We start from the raw sequence: 27515 nt of genomic DNA, 5'->3' as shown, positions 1-27515 counted from the left end.
CACTTGGAATACATTGGACGAGCAGTATGGAGGAATATTGACACGTTTTTTGTGGACTTTTATGGACCTTTCTGTCTCGGTCACCATAGACCTCCATTATTTGAATGTCAGCAGACAGCAAGAAGCCTCCCAGATCTCCAGATGCATTTGAGATATCAAAAAAGTACTCCAGAGTGTTGTTCAGCATGGGGGTGAGTAGAAAATGAAGGCTAATCATGTTTTGGGTGTACTATTCCTTTAAGGCATGGACTGTGGCTGGAGTCGAGTCAAGAGTCAAAATAACCAACAGTACATAGTTTTCACTTGGTTCCGATCGTTTCAGAAGCAATAAGCCAAGATCAGAAAGTGCTGATTCCATCCATTTTAGCACACCTTTTTACCTCCACTTAACTCTCCATAAACATCATGAATACGGCCTCTTCAGCAGTAACCTTCTGATTCACACCCTACTTTTGCAACTGCTTGCCAACCATTTAGTCAAGTTAGATGCGACATATCTTCTTGGTTTTATACAAAAATCCCTATAAAGCAGTTGGAAACAATTAAGAAAATTACCAATGAGCCCTTTAATACATACCACTATGCCATGAATCCAAACAAGTTTGAACATTTTCATCTAAATTACTGAAATAAATTACTCTATCGTATTGAAATAAGGTGTTTAAACGTAGTTTAAATAATGCTGGCGACAGCATCGGCAGAGGAAAGTTACAGGATTTATGGAGGTAAAAATAAACTGCATGTGCTGTAATAAAACAAATATCAATACAAACTACCAATTTCTAACCTGGAGGAACCACTTTGATCACATTTCAAAGAGTTTAGCTTGTTGCTTCTTACTTATCCCATCCTCCCAGCATGACGCTAACCTATGAGGAGAGCAGGAATGCAGCAGAGGGAAACGCAATTACAACTGCAAAAATATATATATTCTCAGAGTTAGAGAAGTATGACAGAGGCTATGACCAAAAGGAGTCATGAAATTCTTACTCTTCCATCAACTGCTACCCATCTGTCTCTTCAGAAGACATGATAAATATTTTCCCCCTCAGAGAGCTTTCTAGTACCCATAATCCCTAGCCAGACTAACACGGTTATCAAAGCTCCCACTGTGAACCAGGTGCCAGTTAGATCCTTCACCACCCATCATGGACTACTGTGCCGATAGAGGGGTAAAGTTTAAAGTTATTACAAGGTTTTTACACAGCTTGGAAAAATATTAAGTTATTTTTCTATAAGTGTGGCAAAAGCGGCTACTTTTATTCAGGGGGCATCACAAGAAGTCAGTACAATTGAACTTTTCATGATAAAACCAGGGTTTGAACACAGATTGATAACTTGAATTTTCCTTTAATTAGAAAATAGTGGGTAAAGGGAAAAAATGAAAAAAGGGGCTCACCTCGTACTCCCTGACCACCCTCATGCCTCGACCTCCTCCTCCATATGCAGCTTTGAAGATGATGGGGAAGCCGTAGGTTTGGGCAAAGGCGTGCGCCTCCTGCATACTGGAGATGGGGGAATCAGTTCCTGGGACCACAGGTACGCCTAGCATGCAGGAGAGGAGCAATTAGACTTTAGAAAGGAAACTTATCGCCAGGCAGGATTACAGAACTATTAGCATAGATTAGTTGTCAAAAACGAAAAAAAAAACTACATTTTTCATTAATGATAAAAATCAATGCAATAAGTTACTATAGATACCAGCAGACAAATGCCACAATTTTAGCTGAGCTCGTATCAGAATTTTTAACTGCTTAAACATCCATTACTATAGCGTGAAACACAAAATCTATCAAACAGATGATTAATTGGGTCTTGAGTCAGTAATTGAGTTTACTAGATTCTGCTAAATGCAACAAACTACCAAATGCCAACAGCTTCTACAGACATTTAGCTACACACAGGGTAGGGTTAGGGCGAGTTCAGAGGTTGGGGTAGAATGCTGCTGAAATCTGATTTCCCCTTTACCTGCAGAGATTGCCAAGGAGCGAGCCTCTACTTTGTCTCCCATCTTGCGGACAGTTTCTGGGCTCGGTCCAACAAACCTGACTCCTGCCTCTGAGCAGGCCTGAGCAAAGTCGGCTCGCTCAGAGAGGAAGCCATAGCCAGGATGGATGGCATCCACTCCGTTGTCCTGAGAACAGAAATGGACATTTCTTTTTTTATCTGAGACCATATGTAACAGGTCCACTCAATATTCTGAGAATGATATGAGGAAATAGTTGCCCACTTTTAGATTTATTTGATTTGAGATCCAATAAGTTTTAACGGCAATTCAAGATTAAAATACCCCAAGGATAAATATGAGGAAAGGAGTGTAACAAATGTTAGAAAAAAAGGAGTACAATGGACACATTTATTGAAGATGCATTACTCAATTTAGTCTGCTTAAAAAATAAAAGCTTTCAAGATGACATAAGATACAGCTTAGTAATGTGAAGTCCACCATTTGTCTTAAACTGACAAAGAAAATGAGATCAGGGACTGCTTGAGCTCACCTGGTAATTTACATTCAGCATTAGAGTTTGTTATTCTTTAAACCAAGAAATATGTGATGGTCTGTGATAAGTTCAGCAAAGGGATCTTTATATCACTCACTGAAAATGTGTGGAATAATATTTCTAACAGGTTTGTCTATAAGTTCCCTGCTCCCACTGTAGGCACAGTGGCATAAATTAACTTTCTGGGGTGAAATATCAGGTTAGGCTGTTTAAAGCAAGGAGGAACGCTCACATTTAGCCGATGTCCAACTTTCTCCAAGTTACATTTCAGCCACATTTATATTTGGCTGCGAACAAAACTTCTATCTGATCTTTTGGGAATAACCAAAAGATCCAGTAGGAATAACCAAGACTGATTAAATGTGACTTTTCCATTACTCTATGGCATGGCATAAGCCACAACTTTGCACATCCCAACTGGTAAAGGAAGTTTGCAAATCATGAGCTGGATGAGATCATAAACAGTGTCTTTAATACTGGTAATGAAACTAATTTTTCCCCTGAAAACTTCACTTTTGGAATATTAGATGATTTGTTAAAGACAAAAACCAAACTAAAGACTATTGACCAAAGAATTTGGACGATTGTGAATTTAGATAATAATCTTACAAACTGAAAGTTTGATATTTGGTTTGTTCTCAGAGTAAATTTAATTATAATAATACTTTGGACTTGTAATGCACTTTTTATTTAAACAAATCCCAAAGTGCTACATAGTAAAACAGGTAAGTGCTAGATAAAAATACATGGAGCATGAGAAAGAAATAGTAAAAAAAAAAGAAAATAATTTAACGAAAGCCATTTTTTAAGTAATGACAAGGATGGCAGCCAAGGTTTCAAATTATTCTCCTACAATTAAGGAATAATAAATAAATGAAGGATATCCATTTAAGAATAAGGCATACATTTATGGAAAAATACTTACATTTTTATTCATTTCTAATCCTACCCAAAGCTAAACAAAATGTAACATTTTTGAATACCATTTATCCTTGTCATGACTTTATACATAAAATATTTAATATTGGTATGGATTAATGTACCTTCTGCAATGCGGACATGGAAACCGTTTAATATCTTCATTATTTATATGAAAAATCAAAACGTCTGGATGGTTTTTCAAAAAACTGGAAATCTTGAAAAAAAAATGTAACCTTTGAAGTGGAAATGAATCTGTCAATCAAATATAAACCTAGCATGTTTTATGATTTTCTGGTAGGGATGCCTACATTGTTACCAGCCGAGCTTGAATCAGTTTTCCCATTCAAATGAGGAGAATGATTTAAAGCTGGTGAATTACATTCATATGTATATGTTCCCCTTATCCCCTGCAAGATCATTAGTAGTACTCTGGAAGAGTGGATGTACTCTTAAGCATTGGAGGAAGGTAGTGAGTAAAATCGGTGCACACAGGGAGGCAGATGTAGTTTTGGCCAAAGCTGATGGATAAAGCCATCACTGGTGCCGTATGTGCCATCTGCTCTTTTACACAAGGCGGGCTGTAATTACCGACTGTCCTGTTGGTCGGGGGGCCAACAGTGTGTGGCCGGGGGAAGCATGTTGCAACACACAGGCAAGCAGGTTCAAACACCCATACATAAAGTGTAGAGAAGATTCACATGGTAGCCAAAAGCACAAACACAGGGTGAAAAAAAAAATGCACAGGACCACGAAACATAAGGTAAAGAGAAAGACATTGAATTTATTTGTCACACATTGAGGAGAGACAATATGAACAACAGGTAAGCATACGCAGACATTCATCGAGAAAGAAAACAGACATCCTGCTGGCGGGATGTGGTGGCAGCTGTCCCAGACAGGCCGATTTTGAGAAATGAGCAGGATGGTAAACCCTCCCTCGGCTTGGCTGGTCAACCACATGCCCATGTGGGAACAGAAAACGAAAAAACTAACACCGCAAGAGATGGGTCAGAACAATGACAAAGAAAAACTGCAGCTGCTGGGGGGGAGAAAAATGAGATCGACGGGAGAGGAACAAGGAGCAGGTCTGATCGGTAAGGTGATAAGAAGCAGCAGGAAATGAAGATGGAAAATAAGATTGAATAGCAGGGACATGGGAGAAGAACAAAGAGAAAGTGGAGAAAATAATAGCACAGGACCTGAACAAAAGACACAGGTGTGCTAAAAAACAAAGGAATGGACAATGAGCGAATAGGAAGAAGTCTTTTCAACCTTGACAAGGTCAAAGACTGATTTCTTTTTTTATACACAACAGCTACAACAATGAAGACATGCTTATTTAATTATTTTTTAAATAACTATAACAGGATAAAAGCACCATTTAAAGCACTCCACACCAAATAAATGTTACAGCATGTCATATCTGCCTTGTACAAGCTTTCCGAGAACATTACTCAATATGGAAAACCCAACAAGCTCTGTAAGGCCTATTAGTTAATACCCTGTGGTGTCAACATTTTTAGCACCATCTGGGATTTTAACACTAAGGAAACTTATTCAACTACTTCTTTTGCATATCCATTGTTTTTTTTATTTTAATTTTGATCAAATAGTCTTCAGTTCCAATTTCATTAACATTATGAAAACATTTTCTGACCCTTCAAACTAGAATAAATAAAAGGTGCTTTGCTTTCTGAAGCCTGCCACCTTACAGCTTCTCCCTAATAGTTCTATGAAGCCTTTAGTTTCAAAATGGGCATTTTGTATCTATATTGTAATGTGCATGTACTGAGCAAAACTTAGCACATTGAGTTGTGTATAAGGTGGTAACCAGTATTGATACTGTGAAAAGTACCAGTACTCAAACGCTGTATCCAGATAGTTCTTAGTTGGTATGGTATTAATACTAAATAGATTTTTTACTGTCATTTTAAATGAGTAGTTTATTTGGCTTTTAAAATACTACCCCAACTAAACATTGTGCCAAACTGAGTTACGTTTGGGTTATTTCACATTTGCACACTAAATCAATGGTTCCGTCTTCAGATTGAAAAAGGTATTTCCATGTTAATAAATGTTTTTTTTAAGGCCTTTGGCATTTTTTATCTGCATCATTTGATAAGAAAAAAAAAACTGATCACAGTGGTTGATGCTGCAGTTCAGGGATTTAGGCAGTTTACCTGAAGCAGAAACTATCAGCAGTGTTTGATTTTACAGGTTTAAAGCAGTGGGTATATAGAGATGGTATGCCCCGTTTCGTACGAGTTTATACTTCATGATATATAGTCTGTATTTGAAAATTCATTACCTTGGCTACTTTGATGATGTCTGGAATGTGAAGGTACGCTGCAACTGGTGGCAGGCCTTTTCCAATCAAGTAAGCCTCATCAGCCTTCTGCCTGCAAAATGCAAAACACAAAACTTTAACAGTGTAGTAATGAAGTCTGTCTGCAGCCCAGTTGGGTTTCAACAAATCAGCCAGCTACTTGGAATGAAGTCCAGAATTTTGCTGTGTATCTAATTGAGAATAAAAGTGCTGGACATGCACAGCTTAGCCTAGTCAACTGAGATTCAGTCAAGAGATTATTTGAACATTTACTCTGCAAAACAACTCTACTCTTGTTACCATTCTAGACTAAAAACATCAAAGGAGAAAATGGGAGATAAGGTTTCATTTTTACAGTTGTCCAAATGATGCAACTTCAAAGAAACAAGGTTTTCGGGGCCCCATGATTTATTTAAAACCTCTGATGACAATCATTACCTGTGCATCTGGCCAGTGTCTTGCTCAGAGTAAACAGCCACAGTGCGAATCCCCAGCTCAGTGCAGGCTCTGAACACTCTGATAGCAATTTCACCTGAAATAAAAAGGTTTAAAAAGAGAGGAACAGTAACTGAAGTTATTCTGCTGTAAATAAGATTATTAATTTTTTGTGTGTGTTTCCAAACTCATGTAGTATAGGAGGATAATTGTACACTGATGCATATTTAAAGAATTCAGTAGCCTTCAAGGATACAGCCCCTCCAGCATAGAAACTGGAAATAAACTTAAAGCCAGGCTTTTTGCTGGCATCCTGATACGTTTCTCAAGTCATAATTACATCCACTTACATCTGGGAACCGTTTCCCTCATGAGTTAGTTATGAACAACATAATTCTGGCCTTAATGACAGGAAGCTTCTGTTTGCAAAAGCCTTGAATCCATATGGGAAACAAAGCAAACCAATGTTGCACTGATGCCACAGTTTAACCATTCAAGATTCTTTGATTGCAAATGGCGCCTTCAGTCAGTAAAGCATGGTGGTGACAGCATAGTGCTGAGAGGACACTTTTCTACAGCAAGAACACCAATGTTTCTATTTGAAAAGATGGAAGCTAAAAACTGAGCAATTAAGAAAAACAGGTGGAGGTTCACCTTCCAGCTGCACAACCCTTGATGGCCTAGTCAAAGTGACCACCTGTAGTCAAATGTGAATCTGAAGCAAGACTTGGAAATCGATGCCAATAGACAGTGTTCAACCAATATAAAAGTGTTTAATAATATGTAAGCATTTCAGTTAGGGCTGAATCAACCGGATTAATTGTTGTTAGAAATATTTTATTTATACTCTTTGTGTTTCATGGGTTGTGTACTAATGAACTATTATGATGTATAATGTGTAATTCATCTTTTATTAACTCTTGCCTAAGATCGTTCCAGATAGGTCATGCAATGGTCGGGTTGTAAAAGAGGCCTGAACAGCCTCTATCACATGCTTCTTCTAAACATGTGTTCTTGGAACAATTCAATTGTAAAACAACCACATGCTTTGTTTTAACATATGTGCTGAGGTTTAAAGTGAGATCATTTTTTTCCCCTTCCCCTTAGTTAAACCTCAGCTTGTGTAATTAGGGACATCTCCTGACCTTAATAAATAGTGAGGAGAAAGCTGAAGACTGCAGAGTGGGTTAGAGATTTCTAAACTCCGCAGTCTCTTCCTACTCTCCTCGCGAGTAAAACTAAATTGTCTCTGTGCCTTCTTTCTTTCCCTGTATGTATGATGTTTTAGGTGCTTAGACCTGACAATTGTCATTGATTATTGAAATGGTAAAATAGTTTAGTAATCAATAACTGGAGTATAGCACTCTAAAACTTGCCTTTAGCTGACAGAGCAACCCACTCAGAGCAATAACCAAACCAAAGATGTGGGGCAGAAGAGAAAACAAAAATGATATGAACATGTTGTATTTAAGCTATATATTTTTTTTTATTTTAACCATCAATATTCTCTATCCAGAACTCCTCAAGTGAAAATGTTTCACCTGGTTTCTAATTGTGTAACCTTCAAAATATAAAAAAAAAAAAAATAAAAATAGATTAAATTAGCAAAATAGTTCCATGCCTTAAGGTCAATTTATGCTTCTGACACATAGCCTCTGCAACCGTCAAATCTGTCTGACCACACCCCCCAGGCAGAGGTTGTGCAACTGTCGTCGGCACCTCAAAAAAAAAAATAAATAAATAAATCCTAAATACGCGTCGGATGGTTGCAAACCCACGCAGACCTGAAGCGGAAGTGTGCAGACAAAAAGCTGTGATTGGTGATTTTTTCCTTTCCGGCTGTCTGTGTGGACGTCCTTCTCGATTTGGTGCCGGGGCGAGCCATTCTTAAAAACCGAGGAACAACTACAATGAAAGGTTTAATCGGTATTTTTGCCAACTCCATTAACAGAACCTCTTCCTCGCAACTCTAGATCCATCTCTGTGACATCTGGCAGACCCACCATTGTTGTCGCGACCATCCGCTGAAGTTCTGAAGAGTTCTCGAATAGGCTCCCCCTTGCGCTCTGCACATCCAAACTGCCTACAAACTCCTGACCGACAGTGCAGAAGCATACCAGCAAAACTGGTTCGCAAACAGACCCAAGCAACATTTGATGTGTACGGTTGCAGATATATAATCTGCACTTTATGGTTTGAATGTTTAAAGATTGTTAGAAACAACAGTAACCAGAGTGAAATGGTGGTTCTACAAAGTACCTTTACCTTTTAGTATTTGGTCTTTTGATAAAATCCTTATTAGCTCATGAAAAATGATGCAGGGCGTCATGTGATGTGCGAGGAAAAAACAGAAGTGACAACCCATAAAAACCTTACAAATATGAAACAGAGCTTAGTAAAGAGCCAAGCACATAATCTGCCAAAAATATACAACTTTTATCTTGCCGTCACAGGAACCCTATTCTCCAAAAAGCATTTTATTGAAAAAGAAAAACCTCTAACTCACTGAAAGCTGCAATGTTTTGTTCCGTTTGAAAGGGAGGACGGGAGACAGTATTTAAATATAAGCAGTTTTCTTTAAAAAAAAAAAAAACAAACAAAGGCAACAACATATGAATAGGAAGGAAAATTAGAGAGGATGAGGTTTACAAAAAAACAGATTAGATGATTTAAACCAGAGTGAAGGCTGAGGTGATGGGTTGCTTAAAAGAAGTGACAAAGACCAACAGTGACGTCTTTAATAAAGCAGCACGTACTTTTAGGAGACAAAAGCGGTGGGAGGGAGGAGGTAAATGAAGAGAAGTAAACAAGTGAAGTCACACGGGGACAGAGATGCAGACAAGTGGCTTAGAGCAAAATCACATCTGACAACTGCTGCAGGAAAAAAGGGGACAAGAAAAAGAATAACGCTTAAAAATAAAGGCAGAAGAGCAACAAGCTTGGTGAAGTGGAATTTGGCCTGATGTGACATTAAAGTCCAGCAGTCTCACCACCCTGTTCAGCGTCAGCATGATGCTGAATCACGACCACATTAGACGGCTTCATCTCAGCAGGCTGCACCGTACAGAGATTGACGGAGGGCCACTGTTACAGCAGGAGCATTAAAAAGCAGAGGTCACAGCATTCAGACTGGGAATGATGGATGAATTCAAAGGGGGCCTGCATGAATATGTGCTGACAGAGAGCTGCATGGGTGTGTAATTAGAGCAGCGCCAATCAGGCTTTTAGATCAACATAATGGGTTTCTAATGAGAGAAACGCTATTAAAATCAGAGGTGTGAATAAGGAAATCTGAAACGCTCACAGTCGACCTCCAGATGGTAGCTATAAAAACGCCCTCTGCCCTAGACCCTACAGGAAAGAGCCCAATTGTTCTAGCGTTAATGCACTGTGGGGTCTATGTTTTCTGTCAGACGTCACATTGGATTAAATTTCATCACATCCAAACTTCAATCCAACTTTAAAACCTAGTTTAAAAAAAAAAAAAAGGCAGGGATTTTTAAATTAGTCCTGCAAGCTTTACAGCCTCAGTGTTCATGGTAAAATGGAATTTATTTTACTTTGTTTGTACAATAAGCCTAAAATTGTAGGACCATTAAAGCCACTGTTAATCCAAATAGCTCGACTGCTGTTTTAGATGCTGATGAAAGCAAAGCATTTTTCCATTGTTGCTTTGCATCAAAATGGCCTCATATGAAAGTGAACCTGCTGTTTAAACCACAGCGTCTGAAGGGTGAGAGGCTCAGAAAAGTTAAGACATCTAAAAATGTCCATTAAAGCTACAGTGTGTAATTTTCAGCGACATCTAACGTCCAGACTGCAGCAACATGAACATCTCCCCCCCACCGCTTCTCCCCCCCAACAATACGGCGAGCGTTACAAGACAAAATGTCTTCCACGACGTCCGCATCACCTACCTTCTCAAGTAATGAGGTTTGTTTACATAGATCATTTTACAGATAGTATTTCATTAGTCTGTGTAGGGTATAGATTTGATAATAATAAATATACCCGTTATTTTTTCTACATCGTTGTGACGTTTTGGTGAGCTGCTTTGCATGGTGATATAAACAGACGAAGTAATTGTAGTCATTAGTTTAACAGCGAGATTGTGTTCGCTGGAAGAATACCGGTATATATTCCCCGTTTACAGAGTCCAAGTCTTGTTTGTGGCACGGGGGTTACAACGCGAGGAAGAGGGAGAGGAAGAGGGCAGAGAGGGCGGGGTGGGCGTGCAGCCAGGGCCAGGCGAGAGAGAGGTGCCAGCGGGGGTTGACTAGAGCAGAGGAGGAAAGGCTTGAAGATCTCCAAAGGAGCCAGAGAGAAGTAACCGAGGTATATATCCGTAGCTCGCTAATATGCAGCTTCATATATCTGTCTCTCTCACACTCACACACGCCACTATCAGCTGTGGTTATTTTATGAAGCTGTGGCCTTACCTGTCCAACAGAAAACTGGCAACTTGAGCGTCACTTTGAAAACCTTTTTCCTCCATCAGTGACTTCCATCGTGTAAATGCCGTGCCAATGTTGATCCGTGTTTTTTGCCGTTTCTTGTCACGCTTGCGTTTATTCTCGTCGTGTTTCCGCTTCTTAGATGACGGGGGTTCGGTGTCCGCCGCTTTTCGATGTGATACAGAGTAGGCATGATCCTCCATTCGTCTGATGTTTGCCCACACAGTTTGCAAAGTCACTCACGCCTGCCGCCTTGTTCACCTTTCTTGTTACTGAAGCGCAGTATACCTGCTTCTTCTTTGGTTTCAGGCAGACTAAACGCTTCTCAGGCATAATACTGCCATCTACTGTTCAGTACCGTCTCAGTTCATCTCTCCCAACTTGCCGTAGTTACTTTCGAGCGTAATGGGCGATCTCGCAATCGCTAGTTTGTTGCTTCTGCGCTTGCCGTAGCGCAAAGATGTCAGCCTCCATGGCTGCGAGACCCGCTCCTATGTAATTATAAATAACGAATTCTAAGGCAACGCAAATATTAAGGTTAAAAGGCTGAGCTCATAGGTGATGATAAATAACATAGTTATGTATAATATATTCAATTTCTGACTTTATATCCCTGTAATTATTACACACTGTAGCTTTAAAGCCATCTAATCTTAAAAACATCACTCAGTACACAGTATGGATGTGGCTGCAGACAACCAAGTATGTGCTTTTTAATTTAAGTGTCAGAGTAAAGCATTGACAGGAACAAAAAAAAAAACTGATCCATCAGCTTAACAACCCATTTGTTTTACTCCACTCCCTTAAAACGAGGCCCCTTCCCACATGTGAAGTTGGATAGGTACAACCCAACCATGTCAAAAGGAGAATGTACATTTCCAAAATCATAACTTAAAATACAATTTTCCAATTGTAGAGGCATTAAACTATAATCGTCAAATGATCTGGTGCACAGATCAATGCATGTTAGATGTTAGCACAATTCCAGGCAACAAAGTTCCACAACAACTGACTCTGGACATGCAAGCTTTAAAGGTCAAAACAAACCCTTTAAGGAAACATCTTTGCAGTAATTGCAGAGGGGGCATTAATTCCAGGCACTGTTAAGGCAAATTACCCCAAAAATCTATTTTTTCCCCACTCTTAAACTCCAGATATTGACGTCCTAGAGAGGTCTACATATCGTGGCATTTACTACATAATCGTAACCATCCTTCCTCCATTTCTAAAACCATCCGTTTGGCGTCCCTCAGGTTAACGAGTGCACTGCTTCTGTTTTTGCATCAGTATTGGCTCAACAGTCTTAGGCTAAGTTTACACAGCAGCCTGAAGTGACCCAAATACGATTTTTTTGGCCCACATGCGACCTGTAAATGATCTTTTCATGGCGACCCAGGCCACTTGGCTATGTGGTCCTGAATCCGATACAAATCTGATCTGTTCAAATGGGACCTGTGTCTGAATGGCCAGGTCACATTCATCCGATTTGAACGCAATTAATACCCGACAAAGGTCACTATTCTGGGTCTTGCTATGAAGAAGTGGGAGGAAAAACAACAACCATGGTGGACGACGATGCGGGGAGCAGTATTTATGCTTAACCATCTTGAAAAGATGGTGTTTTTATAGTTGGGAAAGATCGCTAGATGCTCTCCAGCACAACCATCCATCTTTACTTCCATAAACCTATAGCACGCTAGCCTGTGATGTAATTGCATCCTCTACTGCGCATGCTGGACACTTGCGTTGTATGCAGGGGCGTGCACACATAGACACTAGGTGGTGCTAAAGCACTAGGAAGTTTGCCCTCTATCAAAGAAAATGCCCTTTTGAAACTCGTTTTTTTATTATTATTATTATTATTATTATTATTATTATTATTATTATTATTATTATTATTATTATTAATATTATTAAGATTTTACTGAGGTCGGTTTTGAAATGATCTTTTGAAAACCTGAGCCATTAAAAACGACTGAAACCATGCCCCGAAATGACCGACCTACTTGCGCACACCCGACCAGCCTCTCTCTCTTCCTTTGTCACGTGAACTCGCTCGGTCGCCCGCAGGGCATGCCAGATGCGCAGCATCATAGCAGTTTTCAGATAGCAGGAACGGTCGCTGACAGGCTGCTTCTCCCGTGCCCCATTAGCCAGGTAATATACAGATCAAGCAGAATCATTTTGTTGTGCATTAAAATGTCTCATTCAGCAGCACCAAACACGCATTTTGCCGACTGCTCACCTGATAAACTAGTTGTCTCCTTGTAAGATGCTATTTTACTTTTTATATTTTGTATCCATATTTTTTTATCTTAAGTGTATACATTAGTCTATTTTATTGCATGACGTATACCCACAGTTTTTAGATATTTTTATAATTTTATTTACCTATTCCATATTATATGTTTCATGTTGCACGATTGTACCATAAAAAACTCCTAGTTTGTGAACTCCTTCACTAACAATGGCAACAAACCTGATTCTGATTCTGAAAGTTTTACACTGTAGCCCAAGTCAATGACAGATAACGTGAGGACGACCACATAGGCTACAAATAATTTTGGTAGAGTTTGCAATTGCAAATACGGAAGAGGATTAGGGCCACTGAAAAAAAAAAAAAGTTAACTGATTTTTAGTCAGAATGCTGACTTTAATCTCATAATTCTAACTTTTTTCTCATAATTCTGACTTTTTGCTGAGAATTCTGACTTTTTGCTTAGTATTCTGACTTTAATCTCAGAATTCTGACAATAAAAAAAGTCAGAATTCTGACTTTTTTCCCATGTTAAACTGAAATAAAATTTAAAAATCAGTTAACTTTTTTTTTTTTTTTCAGTGGCCCTAATCCTCTTCTGTACAAATCTATGTGTTAAGACAAACGTTTTCTGTTGTATAGGTTTTGTTAGGCAACATAAATTAACACATTTTGGTCTCTTTATTGTCTTAATTGTATATTGATTTAGTAATTGCAGCACAATGCCAAGAAAGGAGGGTTAATCATATTGAAAAATCTTAAAAGCTGTTCACATTTTATTTTTAAGTGGTTTGTGCAGCAGGTATTAAAATAGCTATTATTTTGTAGGCTACCATAAGTCATATCCACGTGACAAGACTTCCAGTCATGTTGCCCTAATAGCCCATTATTTAAACTAATGTGGCATATTTGTTAAAGCTATTATTATTAATATTATTATTATCATCATTATTATCATTATTATTGTCATGATGGTTATTATTATTATATTGTAGCCAGTCACAGCAGGGAAGCTCTATACCATCAACATATAACAGGACAGGAGATGTGGAAGAGTTCAGGGAAGACACAGAGACAGAAAAAGACCAGGATGAGGGAGAACAGATGGGCAGATGGGTGAGGGAAAACGGGGAGATGAGCCAGATGAAAGAAGTATGCTTTAGTCTGTTCTGTTGGTGATGTGACTTTTTTCCATTGAAAACTCACGTTTAGAGAATGTTACAAATAAAAGTCAAATTTCATTCAACATGCGTTTATTTTTTTTTATAATTAAGTGTTACACGCGCGCTAAAAAGTGCCCTCCCCCCCCCCCTCCTGAGCACCTGCCCCCCAAAATGTCTGTGCACGCCTCTGGTTGTATGACTGCAGTTCACATAGAAGTCGCATATATTTGAAAATGACAAAAGAAAAAAATCGGATTTCACAAATAAATCGGAATTGAGCATCAAGGCCTGGAGTGTGAACGTAGCCCTAGTGATGTCATACTCAGACATACTTATCTCAGACCTCAGTAGCCCTGCTGCTGCGGGGTATAGAAGTGGCTACGTCTCATACATGCCACCGTAGCATGTTGGAACAGAGAGCTTAACCATCTTAATGATTTAGTGCTTAGTGATTTATTTGATTAGCATTAAGCACATTTTTCCAGCATTTTTATACCTTGACAGACCCAATCCCCTCTAGGACAGGGTGAGTTGTCCTTTAAATATTAGCATTCATAGAGGAAAACTCAATGCAGTACATTAATGATCAAAGACTCCCTCTGCCTCAGGAAGACTGGAATAGTCACAGGTTTTCCTTACATTATACATGAAACAGCAGTTAACAGGTATTAATAATGTAACCACCACTCCAGAGGGTCTTCTTCAGAGGTGAAATATAAGTGCTGAGTTGGAAAGTTTTACCTCTGTTTGCCACCATGACTTTCTTGATGGGTCGGTACTCGTTCTGTGGTGCAGAGTGGGAGGAGCGGGAGAACAGACATGCCCTCCTGACAGAGAGCAGGCCGAGGCCCCCTCTGATCGCTGCAAACCTCAACATCCTGATGGGAGAAAGACAACAAAATTGAGTTATCTTTAATGTAGGAAGAATGAATGTAGAAAACAAATGCAAAAATCACAGGAGGATTTTAGGTTCAGCAACCTTTACATTCCTGTGAGCATTTTTCTTCTCAGTCCATTCAAATAAATTTGGGTTTAGAGCAACAAACCTTTAGAAATTCATATTTCTAATAAAAAGGTTATAGGATATTTGTTTTTTAAGCACAGCTGTTTTCTATTTTTGGGGTTTTAAATAAAAAAAGGACATAATATTTAAAGCAATGCAATTTAAGTAAAAAAGCAAAAAGCATTGCTTTTGATTGACAATTGGTCCAAAAAATATCCCTGGTATTTTGTGTTATTCTATTGTGGTTACCAAAACCTGTTATTTCAATATTAAAAACATTAGCTGGTGGTTTAAGTTACAAGAGCCACAGCTGAAGGTGCATAAAGACACAGGCTGCAGACTCCTATGCTCTAATGCTGAGTGCTTTAGAGCATAAATGAAGAGACATTGACTGAATTGATTTCTTACTGTAGAAGCTTCAGGAAAAGTTATCAAATATGATCCAACAAAAACAACCTAAACATACAGAATATTGATTATATGCTCTTTGATACCAAACACAGCAACTGAATTAATCCATTTAGACCTGAGGCTTCGTCTTCAAATGTCAAAAAAACAAAAAGTACAACCATGTTGATTCGCCTGTTAATTAGTGAGGGCAACATGCCTAACGCCATGATACAGACAACGCCCTATCGATTTACTGTTGCATTTGGAGAGACTGAATTCACAATCTTGAACAACAAAATATTTTTCAACAATCAAAAAAAAAAAAAAAACAGCAAAGGAAGAAAAGGAAACAGCCTATTCTGATCATTCAGCTACTTAAGCTTCCAACCCCACAATCATCATATGAGACATTTTGCACTAAATAAACATCTGTGCCATTTGTGAAATGTGCATGTCTTTCAAAAACAATTTATTCTAATGGCTTTTTATAAAAGCCACCAACAAACCTCTTGAGTATTCCCATTTAATTTCCTTTATTTTCCTCCATTTTCTATTTTGATACAAAAAAAAAAGATCTCCTGCTGCTGCCCACTAAAAGTGGTCAATTTAAGATACTTTTTCATCTCTAATTTTGATAACCAATACAATTAAATTCTACACTAAACAGTTGAAGAATTTATGGATTTAGGCAAAAACTGATTTGTGATCGGGTCTAATAATCCTGACCAGTGCATGCCTAAATTAGATCATTTAGATTTAATGCAATATTGAAAATTCCTTTGACATCTGAATGACTGAATTGAATGTTGAATTAAAATCAGGGCTGGGCAAATTTATTGCAATTTAAGATATGGTAAGGTTTAAATTTTTACATTAGAGGTCTGCAGCTTCAGAGCCAAAAGTGGCTCACAATAATGGTTAAAATATTAGAGAACCAACTAAAGGCTTTTAATATGGTATAACATTCAGGTGCTTTGGGTGATTTAATTGGTTTTTAAAAGAATGTTTGCGGGGGGGTTTTCCCAGTAGGACATTAAAAAAACCAAAGGGATGTTTTTTTAGTGCTTTTCTCATTATCTTGGAAAGTGTTTTCCTTTTACATCACTTTCCACCATCTTATGAAGAAAATAAATGCATTATATACGTTATTCTCATTTCAAAACTTAGTACAAATGAATGGCAACAAATTTGCAACAGCATAGCTGTTCAGCTTTAAAAGAATTTTACAAAATTTAAATATATAAAAACAAACATTTGTCTTTTCTAAATACTTTCCAGAGCACCATATTAAAGCTACTTTAGGGGTATTTTATTAAGACTAGAGCAACACAATCTAGTCTTAATAAAATAAAAACAGAACAAGTAAAAGGCTCTAGATCAGACAGTGACATTTTGAACTTTTGACTGCATAAGTCTAAAAAGCAAGTAGAGAAATTATTGCTTGTATTAAATACAAGCACCAATAGGACAAGAAAAATTATGCAAATGTTCCCTTTAAATATATTTGACCAATCTTCTCATAAAACTAACAATTTCATAACTGAAATGTGTTTTTTTTTTTCCTTTAAGTGGAGTACTCTATCCACAAAGCATTCTTAATTGGGTCAACATTTTGATCAAACTGTACTCTGCTTCCTGCTCTGCACTGGATTCTGGTCCTAAGACACAGCCATCCGCTGAGTGTTCAAATATTTTTTTAACTGAGAGGGGACAACTAAATGCAGCACATTAGAAAATTAAATCATCAAAGAGTCTCTCTGCTTCAGGAAGACTAAAAGTCATAGGTTTTCCTTACATTATACATGAAACAGCAATTAACATTAATTCAGCTGCACCACTCTAGTCAGTATTATTCAGTGGCAAAAATATTAGTGCTGGATTGGAAAGTTTGTACATCTTTCACCATGACTTTGTTAGAGACCATAAAATCAATTTATGTTGTTGTTACATAAGGGACATATATCCAACAAAAAATGTTGGATTCGGCAATAACCTTATATCTATATTAAATAAATGAAATTAAACTAAGAGATATAGCCCATCTATGGAGCCAAAATGTTGCATAAAAATCTAGCAAAAAATGTTCTAAAATAAGTTTCTTCTAAATAAGAATTAAAGCAGAGTTCTGTTATTTTTGACAAAGCAATAAGGAGCCTAAATGGAGGATCCAATAAGCCAGCAGTGGTTCTGTTGCAGCTGCTGGTTGCACGTCTGGGTTAGTCAAAGCAGAAAGCAAGAGAAAGCATGTTCACCTTAGGGGGCCTCCTCCCCTTTGATTAAATAAACGAATGCAAGTCTGGAATGATCAATTCTGCGCTTTGTGTAGATTAGGCACAACAAGTAGGGAAACTTGCACTTTTATTTATTTTTTGTAACGGTTCTTGGCAGCAAATCGTATAATGCTGGAAAGTCTCTTTACTCCTAATCAAATGGGGCCGTATTTGTAAGGAAATGCATTTATCGGCTGAGCAGCAGAGTTTAGCATTTGAATTGTGCCCATGAGAAACAGCAAATAAAATAAAGCAAAAGCTAAGTATTTAAAATTGCTATAGTTTCTCTAAAACGCTTAAAATGAAGAGATTTACCCTTTTTTCATTTAATTTTGTTTATCACCATACTTGAGAACATGACCAGGAAATTAAACCCTTCTGCCGTCTGACAACTTCGCTAAGAAAGTGCTAAGAGGGCGGCCGGAGCTTCAGCTGCAAAAACAGAGCCTGGAGTTCAAAGAACACATTCTGCCTTAATGCTGCTAAAACAAAACCTTTAACACCATCAATGTAAATGACAAGAAATGGGATCAAAGCTGCTCAGGGTTCTGGTCTGAAAGGCAGCTTGATACAATGCTTTAAACAGCCACACACCCAAACTACAGTGCTCTGCTTCCCATTGCTACCGTGTCAGTGGTGCAGAGCAGGTAAAATCATTTCTCTATGGTCAACAAGGGAATGGCCTAATAGAAGTGGCAGAAAAGTGGAGTGGGGGGGATATTTGTCAGCTGGAAGAGGTCAGAGCGACCCATGTTTATTGGATCATTAACCACTAACAAGATTAATGAGCGTTAATGAAATATGAACTACAAAAAGTCACCTTTGGAGGAACACAGCGGCTGTAGACTGTTCTGCAGATTTATTTCTATTATTTAAGACCTAACTTTTATGTCAAACACCCAAACTACTGTTATGTCCATTATTCAAGACAGTAAAAAACTGGCTCTATCACTTTAAGCAGTGGAAGTCTTCAGCAGATGCTCCGTTTAGGTCAAATAACTGATTTAGAAATATCTCTATATCCCCATCAGTGTTTGGACAAATCCCAGACCCCACCAATGTACATCCAGTGTGGATTTGACAGCAAAAACGCATCTGACAAACCGGATCTATTACTGGTATGTGCCATTTCAACTTTTGCAATACTGCAAATGTTACAATAAAGACTGCAATCAGCATAATTTTGCATGAAGCCTGTTGGGCCATTTACTCCTCTAAATGAAGGTATATAGGGTTTGAATGGCACAACAGTGACAGTACTGCAACAGTAACATTAGCCAGAAACCTGTAAACATTTCAGTACTTGCATAGAACCACTAGGCCCAACCCCATCTGTAGGAGCTTGGTTGGCAACAGTTCTTACCCAGGATGCCTCACTCACTTTGGCCATATGATTAATCTAAAAACAGCTTCCTGTGATAAATCCATCAATTGATGGATTAAAGTTAATGAATCTGAAGATTTAAGCATGCGTCCCTGGTAGTGAAAGATTGAGCATGTGATCTCCAGCAGTTTCTTCCATTATTGTTCAGGTAGCTTAAAATCTAACAACCTGTGATTAGTAAATGATTGTTTGCCGTCTCCAATTTCAATTTTCATTTAAAACCTACACTCCCACTCACTTTTGTTGCATCTCCAGGCTGATTTAAGGACCAGACTCAATTTTTTACCATTTAAATGCAAGTTTATAGTAATTCTGGGGGAAAAAAAGCCTCAAGTTACTTCTTTTCTAGTTAAGTGAAAAAATTAAAACACCCTTTTCTGCATATTAAAAAAAAAAAAAGCTTTAAAAGTACCAACTTTTTTGATAACCTTCACTACAAATTCTGCTTTAATTTGAATAAAAAAAAGAGAAGACCTTTAGTCATTTGAAGGCTTTTAGCACAGATTTATAACTCAATTAGGCTTCAGCAATTTGAGTAATTTAACAAAAGTCATGAGTTTTCACTGGAGCTGAGGCAGTGCAATCAATTCAATTATCATTGTGACCTCAAATTATCAGAATTACGCAATTATTAATTTTCTACTTTTCATGCAAACTTTTACTCTGTTCAATGAGCAATCAGGTTTAATAATTGAAAATTAAATACTGACCAAAATGTTTTTGATTACCCCCCCTAATCAAGTAGCTCTAACAAGAGTGAATAAACTTGGAGCGAAAATGGGTTTAAGTGAAGAGTTAAACTGGCTACATCTGTACTCCAACAATTAAAGTGATCTCTTTTAGAGCTCAAAACAAAGCCTCTGTCACTCAATTAGCAGGCTTACAAGGGTTTAACAATTAAAGGTCTGGGGGGGGGGGGCTGCTTACTCCAACATGATGAGAAAAAGGGGTAGTTAGACAGCTCTCGCCCAATAAAGAGATTTAACAAACAAAAAGAAGAGAGTTTTTCCAAAAAGCCATTATCTGATTTTCCTCAGACATTAAGCCCAGCGCCAATGAGCTGCTCCTCCATTTACCAGCTGCAAGTAGCTCTAATTAGAGACAACGAGCTTCAGGTGTGATTGTGGTGGTTTTTCTGCCAAATTACAGCAACAACGTGAAGCCTGCAAATTAAAGAAGTTACAGAGACCCACACCATATGCAAAAAAAAAAAAAAAAAAAGAAAAGAAAAACAGTAACCATCTCGAGTAACAGCAAAAGAAGCTAAATGTTGGGAGTTTGGGTTTAGAAAGGTTGCCTTTTCAAACCAATTAAGTCAAAATATTCTGTAAGTATATCTAAAAAAAAAGTTAAATGGCCTTCAGTATTCTTTAAAAAAAAAACAACTCAAAGATGGAATAAATGTGCAAAACGTTTGAAAAACTACCTCAACCAGTCGCTCAGCAGCTCATTCAGAGTGCAGACACTTCGAGGTTCACACACTGACTGAAGCGTTGACAGATGGCACACCTCTTCTTCTTTTCTGCCTGCAAGCGAGCGGTCTACCGGCAGTCTGATGCTGCCACCCTGTGTTCAAATAGCGGTACTGCAGCCCACTTCTTAAAGGTGCAGCTTCACAAACCTCATGAAAAGTCAAGGATTTTCCTTTTTTTTGTAATTCAAAAATAGATTCACTTGTTGCATATTCGCTTAAATGCAGAAATAAATAAAACATGAGATATATATTTAATTTGAAATATGAATTTTGTAGATAAAGAAATATTTAAGCTGTTCTTCAAGTTTCAAGTGCTAGACTGACTGGTGGAACAAATCAAACACATTATGACACCAAACGGGTGACATAAAAAAAAGGGGGAAAAATATATTAACTTGTTGAATATTCGCTTGAATGCAGAAATAAACAAAAAATTAGGTAAATGTTTAAGGAATTTTGTAGATAAAAAATATATTTAAGCTGTTCTTCAAGTTACAAGTGCTAGACTTACTGGTGAAACAAATCAAACACATTATGACACCTAGTGGGTGACATAAAAAAGGGAAAAATATATAAGTGATTTTTCTGCTCTACTCAGGCCTTTGTCTGGTACTTAAGACGAGCCCAAACCACTGTTTTTCAATTCGGAGAGTAGATGTGCCTTGATAATACAGTGGGAGCTTAGTTTGTAACAATATACTGTTTCAACACAAAAGCAATAATGTAACACAGTGAAACTGATACAGCTTCCCAAGGCCAGAAGAATGCTAAAAAAGAAAAAAGGAGCCACTAAAAAGTAGGCTTCACTTGCTCTGCTGCTGTTCTATAATTTGTAAAGTTACAGAGAGAAAAAAAATGTTTTGACTTCTTTCAGGTATGTAAGCATTTATCAATAACAACAGTCAGTACAAACAAATTTAAATCAATTAACTAACGGTAAAGATGTTCAGTTTGTTGCAGGATAACAGAAAGTCTCACTGGTCAGTGGAGCAACGCAGAGCTATGATATTAAAAATCAGGACAATGGGGATGACCTCTGATATATGTTCTAAAGTAGATCAAGAACACAGTGTGTTCCTGTACTCTGTGGGGCTTAAAGAATTTTTAAACAGGCCGCAGTGGACCAATCCCCTGCTCTTGTTCCAACCAGAGGGGTCCTTCACAATCAGAAAGGGGCGACAATACATGTATGAACTCAAACTTTTCTGATTTTTTTTTTATAATATTTTTGGTAACTACTCATTTTTATTGATGCTTACATGGGCCAAACAACAGAGAACACATCAAAAGTGAAGAAAAAACAAAACCTTCTATCAGTTTTGAGGGTTTTGAAAATATATAAAGAAAAAAAACAAATGCCGCTTAGGAGAACAACCTATGCACCATGGCTTGTTGTAAATTGGGATTGGAGTGGAGATTCTCACACCATCCTATCCTTAATACAGTGCAGTCCCTGCATTAAGGATGGCTGGGGCCATGTATTGCAAGCTTTTGAGAAACAACCACCATCCCTCAACAAAAGCATTGAAGATGGGTCATGGATGGGTCTTCCAACATGACAATGACCCAAAGCACACAGCCAGCATAACCAAGTACAGTAGGGGCTCTGTAAAAGCCTGATTATGGCTCACAAGGGTCTGCAGCATTTATGCCCTCTGCAACTTTTCCCTATTCTAACCAGCTCCAGTGGGGCATGCTCAACAGAAGCTGCCAACGCCACCTTACATGAGGAAGTAGAAAACACAGCAGTTTCAACTTCTTTAAAGCTTCTTTGTGTTGTTCAAGAGCCACGGTCATTTCTTTCCAGAAATGTATCCACAATCTGCTGATAGTGTTGATATTTATGAAACCAAATGATCTCTAGATGTTTATTATATTTGCAAACCCTCCCCAGCTGGAGCTGTTGCCTGCTCACCATGTTTATCTGCACAGATCTGTCGCGTATATTTTCACATTTTCCTAGATTGCAGAGCGAAAATTCTGTCCATGTGGAAAGGTGTGGAAGCCAAAATTATGCACTTTGGCTGTGAGGACGTCATGGATGTGTCAGGCATAAACCAAGCTTAAGAAGCATATCAAGGTTCTGGAGTGGCCTAGCCATTTTCCAGACCTAAACCCAATAGAAAATGTTTTGAAGGAGCAATGGCAGCCCAGAAACCTGGCTTATATACAGAAGATCTGTGTGGAGAAACAGGCCAAAATCAGAGCTGCAGTGTGTGCAAACCTGGTGAAAAACTACAGGAAACATTTGACCTCTTTAATTGCAAACAAAGGCTACTGTACCAAATATTAAAGGAATAGTACACCCAAAACATGATTAGCCTTCATTTTCTACTCACCCCCATGCTAAACAAAACTCTGGAGTACTTTTTTGATATCTCAAATGCATCTGGAGATCTGGGAGGATTCTTGCTGTCTGCTGACCTTCAAATAATGGAGGTCTATGGTGCCCGAGGCAGAAAGGTCCATAAAAGTCCACAAAAAACGTGTCAATATTCCTCCATACTGCTCGTCCAATGTATTCCAAGTGTCCTGAGTGGGTAGCATCCAGAATTTACTCGAAACGAAGTCATTTAGAATGTTTTTAGAGCATAAACAGTAGTGTAAAGGATTTCCTGAAAGCGCGCGCGGCGCGTTCATGACGCTACGGAAGCCGGCAGACCAAGCCAGATGAAAGTGCGCATTCAGCGTCTGCTCTGCCAATAATGCAAGCGTAGAAGAAGAAATGTGCCGTTTACCTGTGCAAAGAAAGAAACAACGAAACAAAAATGTCTGAGGACTTCAGTGTTGAGGAAGAGCATGGGTTCTTTGCCGAGCTGAATGCGCTGGTTTGGTCTGCCGGCTTCCGTAGCGTCGGGAGCGCGCATGTGCGCGCTTTCAGGAAGTCCTACTGGTTAATGATACACTACTGTTTATACTCTAAAAACATTCTAAATGACTTCGTTTCGAGTAAATTCTGGATGCTACCCACTCAGGACACTTGGAATACATTGGACGAGCAGTATGGAGGAATATTGAAACGTTTTTGTGGACTTTTATGGACCTTTCTGTCTCGGTCACCATAGACCTCCATTATTTGAATGTCAGCAGACAGCAAGAAGCCTCCCAGATCTCCAGATGCATTTGATATATCAAAAAAGTACTCCAGGGTGTTGTTCAGCATGGGGGTGAGTAGAAAATGAAGGCTAATCATGTTTTGGGTGTACTATTCCTTTAACATTGTTTGAAGAATAACTAAACTTATTCTTTAAGTGTAGCCTAAAGATCATATTTAAAAAGTAGTATATTTTTTGCTTTTGCAGTAATTCATTTGGGATTTTTTCTTAAGATCTGTCTTAGTTTTAATAGTTTTTACGGTTTTATTGAAACCAGTCAGAGCAAAGCATCGTCTAGAGGTGAAAAATATGTCAAAAGGCAACCGTTTAGCAGCACAGTAGGTCTAATGAAGATTCTTTATTTGTCTTTAATCTCCTAGTCTTTTTGATCTTCAAAACACGAAAGCAGAGGGGTTGACTTTTTTTCCTGCAGAAGGAAGAGATACCCTGAGAGCTGAACTGTGGTTGTACATTCTGACTAATTCAATCACAACAACAAAATATCTGATTACTCTGATATTAGACATTCTTTCTGGTGTTTCTTTGTCTTTACTGTTGCAGCTTATCTGCTGCAGTTATTCCTGACCTACATTTCTAACTTAAGTTATTGAAATCCAGCATTCTTACAAATGTTTCAACTCCATTTGTTTTTTAGAGTCAAAGTTAGTTTAAGATACACAAACACCGGCTAAGTGAACATGATAAGAAAAGGCAAAGGCCACCTTCTTCATCCAATCCCCAAAACAAAGTCTGTACAAAACTCAATGTGTCCTTTCCTGATATCTTCATTTCTTCCTTTTGAAACAGTTGCAACTGTACAGGGTTATCATTTTTGTCTTCGTTCTTTTCTTGTTGCCTCCTTGCATTCAGTGTATGAATGCAGGGTGAGTTAAATGTCTGGACGGGAAGATAAAGATGAGGCTGTGGTTTGAGAAGAATCGCGACTGTGGTCTGAGAGCTCTGTTAAAGCCATATAATTATATTCATTTTGGTTTTGGTGCTGAAGTAAGATATTCTTGTTGTGAAGTATAGCAATATGTGCAGATATTTTTGTGCAATAAACTGTGTTTCAACAAGTTAAAGAGAAAAATTGCGCAATTGTCTGCAGTTCAATTACATACTACCTATTTGCTTTTAGCAGACAAAACAACCATGAGAGAGATGTAAAAATAATTGAGTTTTCCACTTTTGTCCTTGATGTTTTCAAACACAAAAGTTGCAGTACCAGAACTATAAGTGCTTAATGTTGATTGGGCATAAAGCAGTGATAGGGAAGAAACAACGTCTGGAGAAAATGTGCTAAGAAACTGTATTTTTGGAATCAGATATCAGATATTACAGGCCAACGATGGAACCAAACGACCCATTCATCGGTTTCTATTTGCATGTTTCCAAGCAATACAAGGCCTTGTCTATAAAAGACTCAAACTCACTGCGGATCCAGACATTTGAATTAAGAAAGCTTCCTGTAGAGGTGGTGAAACGTCTTCAAATCTTGGAAACCAAGTCCAGTGTTTTTTTTGTTTTTTTGAACTTTTACGGAATGTATTTTTGGAAAAGAAACAAGAGCCCCTTTCTGATAAGAGCTCAATGACAACAAAAGCTCAATGATTAAGATACAAATAACTGATATATAGAACTTGAGTGAATATGTAGTGTTGTTTTCAATTGTTTTATGAGGAGGATAAAAGTTGTCCAAACCATCCTGGACAAATATTAAAATATAACTACCTCTATAAAAAGTACTGACTGTTATAAACTGAACCATATTTCTTTGCTTCAGGTTAACAATCCCCACGCAGGTTAATTAGTGCCTGAACAGTAAAATCAAGTCATTTCTGAAATTAAACCTGTGAACCAGATAAGGTAGGCTAAAAGATCTCAAAAAGTAAAACATTACGGCAGAAGTTAAAGATCTTCAAGAATAGATGAGAAAACAAATGTCAGTTTTGAAATAGGTATAACTATTATTTAAGGTTTCGGAACTCTAGCACGACAGGGAAAACAGGATTTTACAAAGGGAGAACTGATCCTTTTCAGGAGTCAGTGACCAACTAAAACCACTCTAAGATAGCATCAACAATTCATCCAGGAGGTCCCAGATCATCAAAAGGGCAACGCAGCCAACTCTTGCCTGAATGTCCATCACTTTGGACCAAGTGCTCAAGCCTGCTTAAAATAATCAAACTGTCCCCAGCAGATAAGGACGAACACCTCCATTATTGTCCTCACGGTGACCCCCACAAGAATATGTTGTAGCTCAAGTCTTTACGTTCTGCACACCCTCGACTGTGTCATACAACCCATGTATCTTCACCCTCATCTAATCTGAATAAGCTGTGCAGTGGATCACTAACTTCTTTTCTCTTCGTTTCTCATCCTGTACATCTCAGACAACCTGGATTGGACTTTAACCATCACCAAACATTCTTAAATCCACAGTCTTCAACAGCTTTTAATATGAGTGAGGAACCAGGATAAGTAAATTATAGGTCTGCTCCGCTTTTACTCATAAGGTTTTTCTGAAAGAAACCGGTTTTGGTGCATTCTTTTTATGGCCTACAGGTGATTCACTCTTGAAGCTCATCAAGAGAATGCCAAGAGTGTGCAAAGCAGTAATCAAAGCAAAAGCTGAATTACACTGGTGAAATGTTTACCAATATAGACATGTTAGACATCATTGGAAAGCTTAGATTTTCCACAATTCAACCACCTAGTTCATTTTATGGAAATAGCACCAAAGCACAATTATAGCAGCATGTCTAAATGTAGCATGACCAAAGCTTCCACAACAAGCAAGCATGTCTTTATTATTGCTGTTTAAAAAAAGACTTATTATTTTCGAGAAAAAAAACAGCAGCTGTGAGTCATGTTTGAACTGATGCAGCTTGGGTGTTTTACTTTATTCAGAAACTAGAGGGTGTTAGCTTTCAAATAACATATCACACATGTAATTTGGGCTTACAGTTCCTGAGTTATTTGCTTTTCCATTTGAGTATGCAAAATAGGCGAGAATTTCCCAAAATGTGGAGGATATTAAGAGGTTAAAGGGGAACGCCGTTTTTTTTTTTACATTGGGACCTTCCGTTATTACATCACGTTCTACTCACCCATATGAGTTTAGTGTAATTTGGAGACGTTCTGAAGATATTCCGTTAGGTTATATCCAAGTAACATCTTCCTATGGGCAACGACTTAAAGGCACAAACTAAACTGTTCATAATTTATCGGAATATCTTCAGAACTATGGAAGCGAATCGTTACCATATTTCAAATGAAAATTTTCCAGAAATGCTTTTTCATTTTAAGAATGTGGCTGCATTGTTTGACTCATAAATGAAATTAGTAATCAATAATCCTGTTTACTTTTTCGTTTTCTTGTTTAACACTGCTCATCCTTTTACTTAATTAAAATGAAAAAGACATTTGAGATTTATTTTTCAAAATGTACCCCAGCAAATACATTCCAAAATTCAATTTGAAATGTAAAATTTGAAAATGAAAAAGCATTTCCAGAAATTCGTTCTCATTTTAAGAATGTGGCTGCATTATTTGACTCATAAATGAAATTAGTAATCAATCATCCTATTAGCATTTGCATTTTCTTCTTTAAGACTGCACTTTTTATGCCATAATCAAAGAGAAAACACAGCTGACATTGCTTTTTCATTTTCGTGGTCTGCCAGCAAAGTACTGTCCATAACTCGAAAACAAAAAAGCATTCTGAGCGGCGGGCGCAGCAGAGTGACGTCAGCATCCGCTCAATATAAGACATAGGGCGTTTCTCAATATGCGTTCTTGAGCGTTCTCGTTTGCTCGTGTACTCGTGACACGTCATCAGC

At 38.0% G+C, this 27515-nt stretch overlaps 1 protein-coding gene across 2 annotated transcripts in view; it reads right to left on the bottom strand.

The window, feature by feature from the left end:
- The window catches only part of pcxb (pyruvate carboxylase b), a 383732-nt gene that overhangs the window by 341923 nt on the left and 14294 nt on the right, over window positions 1-27515 (bottom strand). The window contains exons 1-6 of one of the 2 annotated variants that reach the window (XM_038274778.1): window positions 20531-20606; window positions 14799-14935; window positions 6187-6280; window positions 5731-5821; window positions 1969-2134; window positions 1400-1545 (exon numbers count right to left, since the gene is read on the bottom strand). In XM_038274778.1, coding sequence (XP_038130706.1) covers window positions 1400-1545; window positions 1969-2134; window positions 5731-5821; window positions 6187-6280; window positions 14799-14934 — 633 coding nt within the window. In that variant the 5' untranslated portion in view covers window position 14935; window positions 20531-20606. Of the gene's footprint in view, window positions 1-1399; window positions 1546-1968; window positions 2135-5730; window positions 5822-6186; window positions 6281-14798; window positions 14936-20530; window positions 20607-27515 lie in introns of those variants that run through there. The other variant, XM_038274777.1, reaches the window with a different exon arrangement.

This window comes from Cyprinodon tularosa, unplaced genomic scaffold, assembly GCF_016077235.1.
Source record: "Cyprinodon tularosa strain WSP-4 unplaced genomic scaffold, ASM1607723v1 ctg93, whole genome shotgun sequence".
NCBI lineage: Eukaryota > Metazoa > Chordata > Actinopteri > Cyprinodontiformes > Cyprinodontidae > Cyprinodon > Cyprinodon tularosa.
The sequence above is the reverse complement of the archived record's forward strand: the minus strand, read 5'-3'. Positions and strand labels throughout refer to the sequence as shown.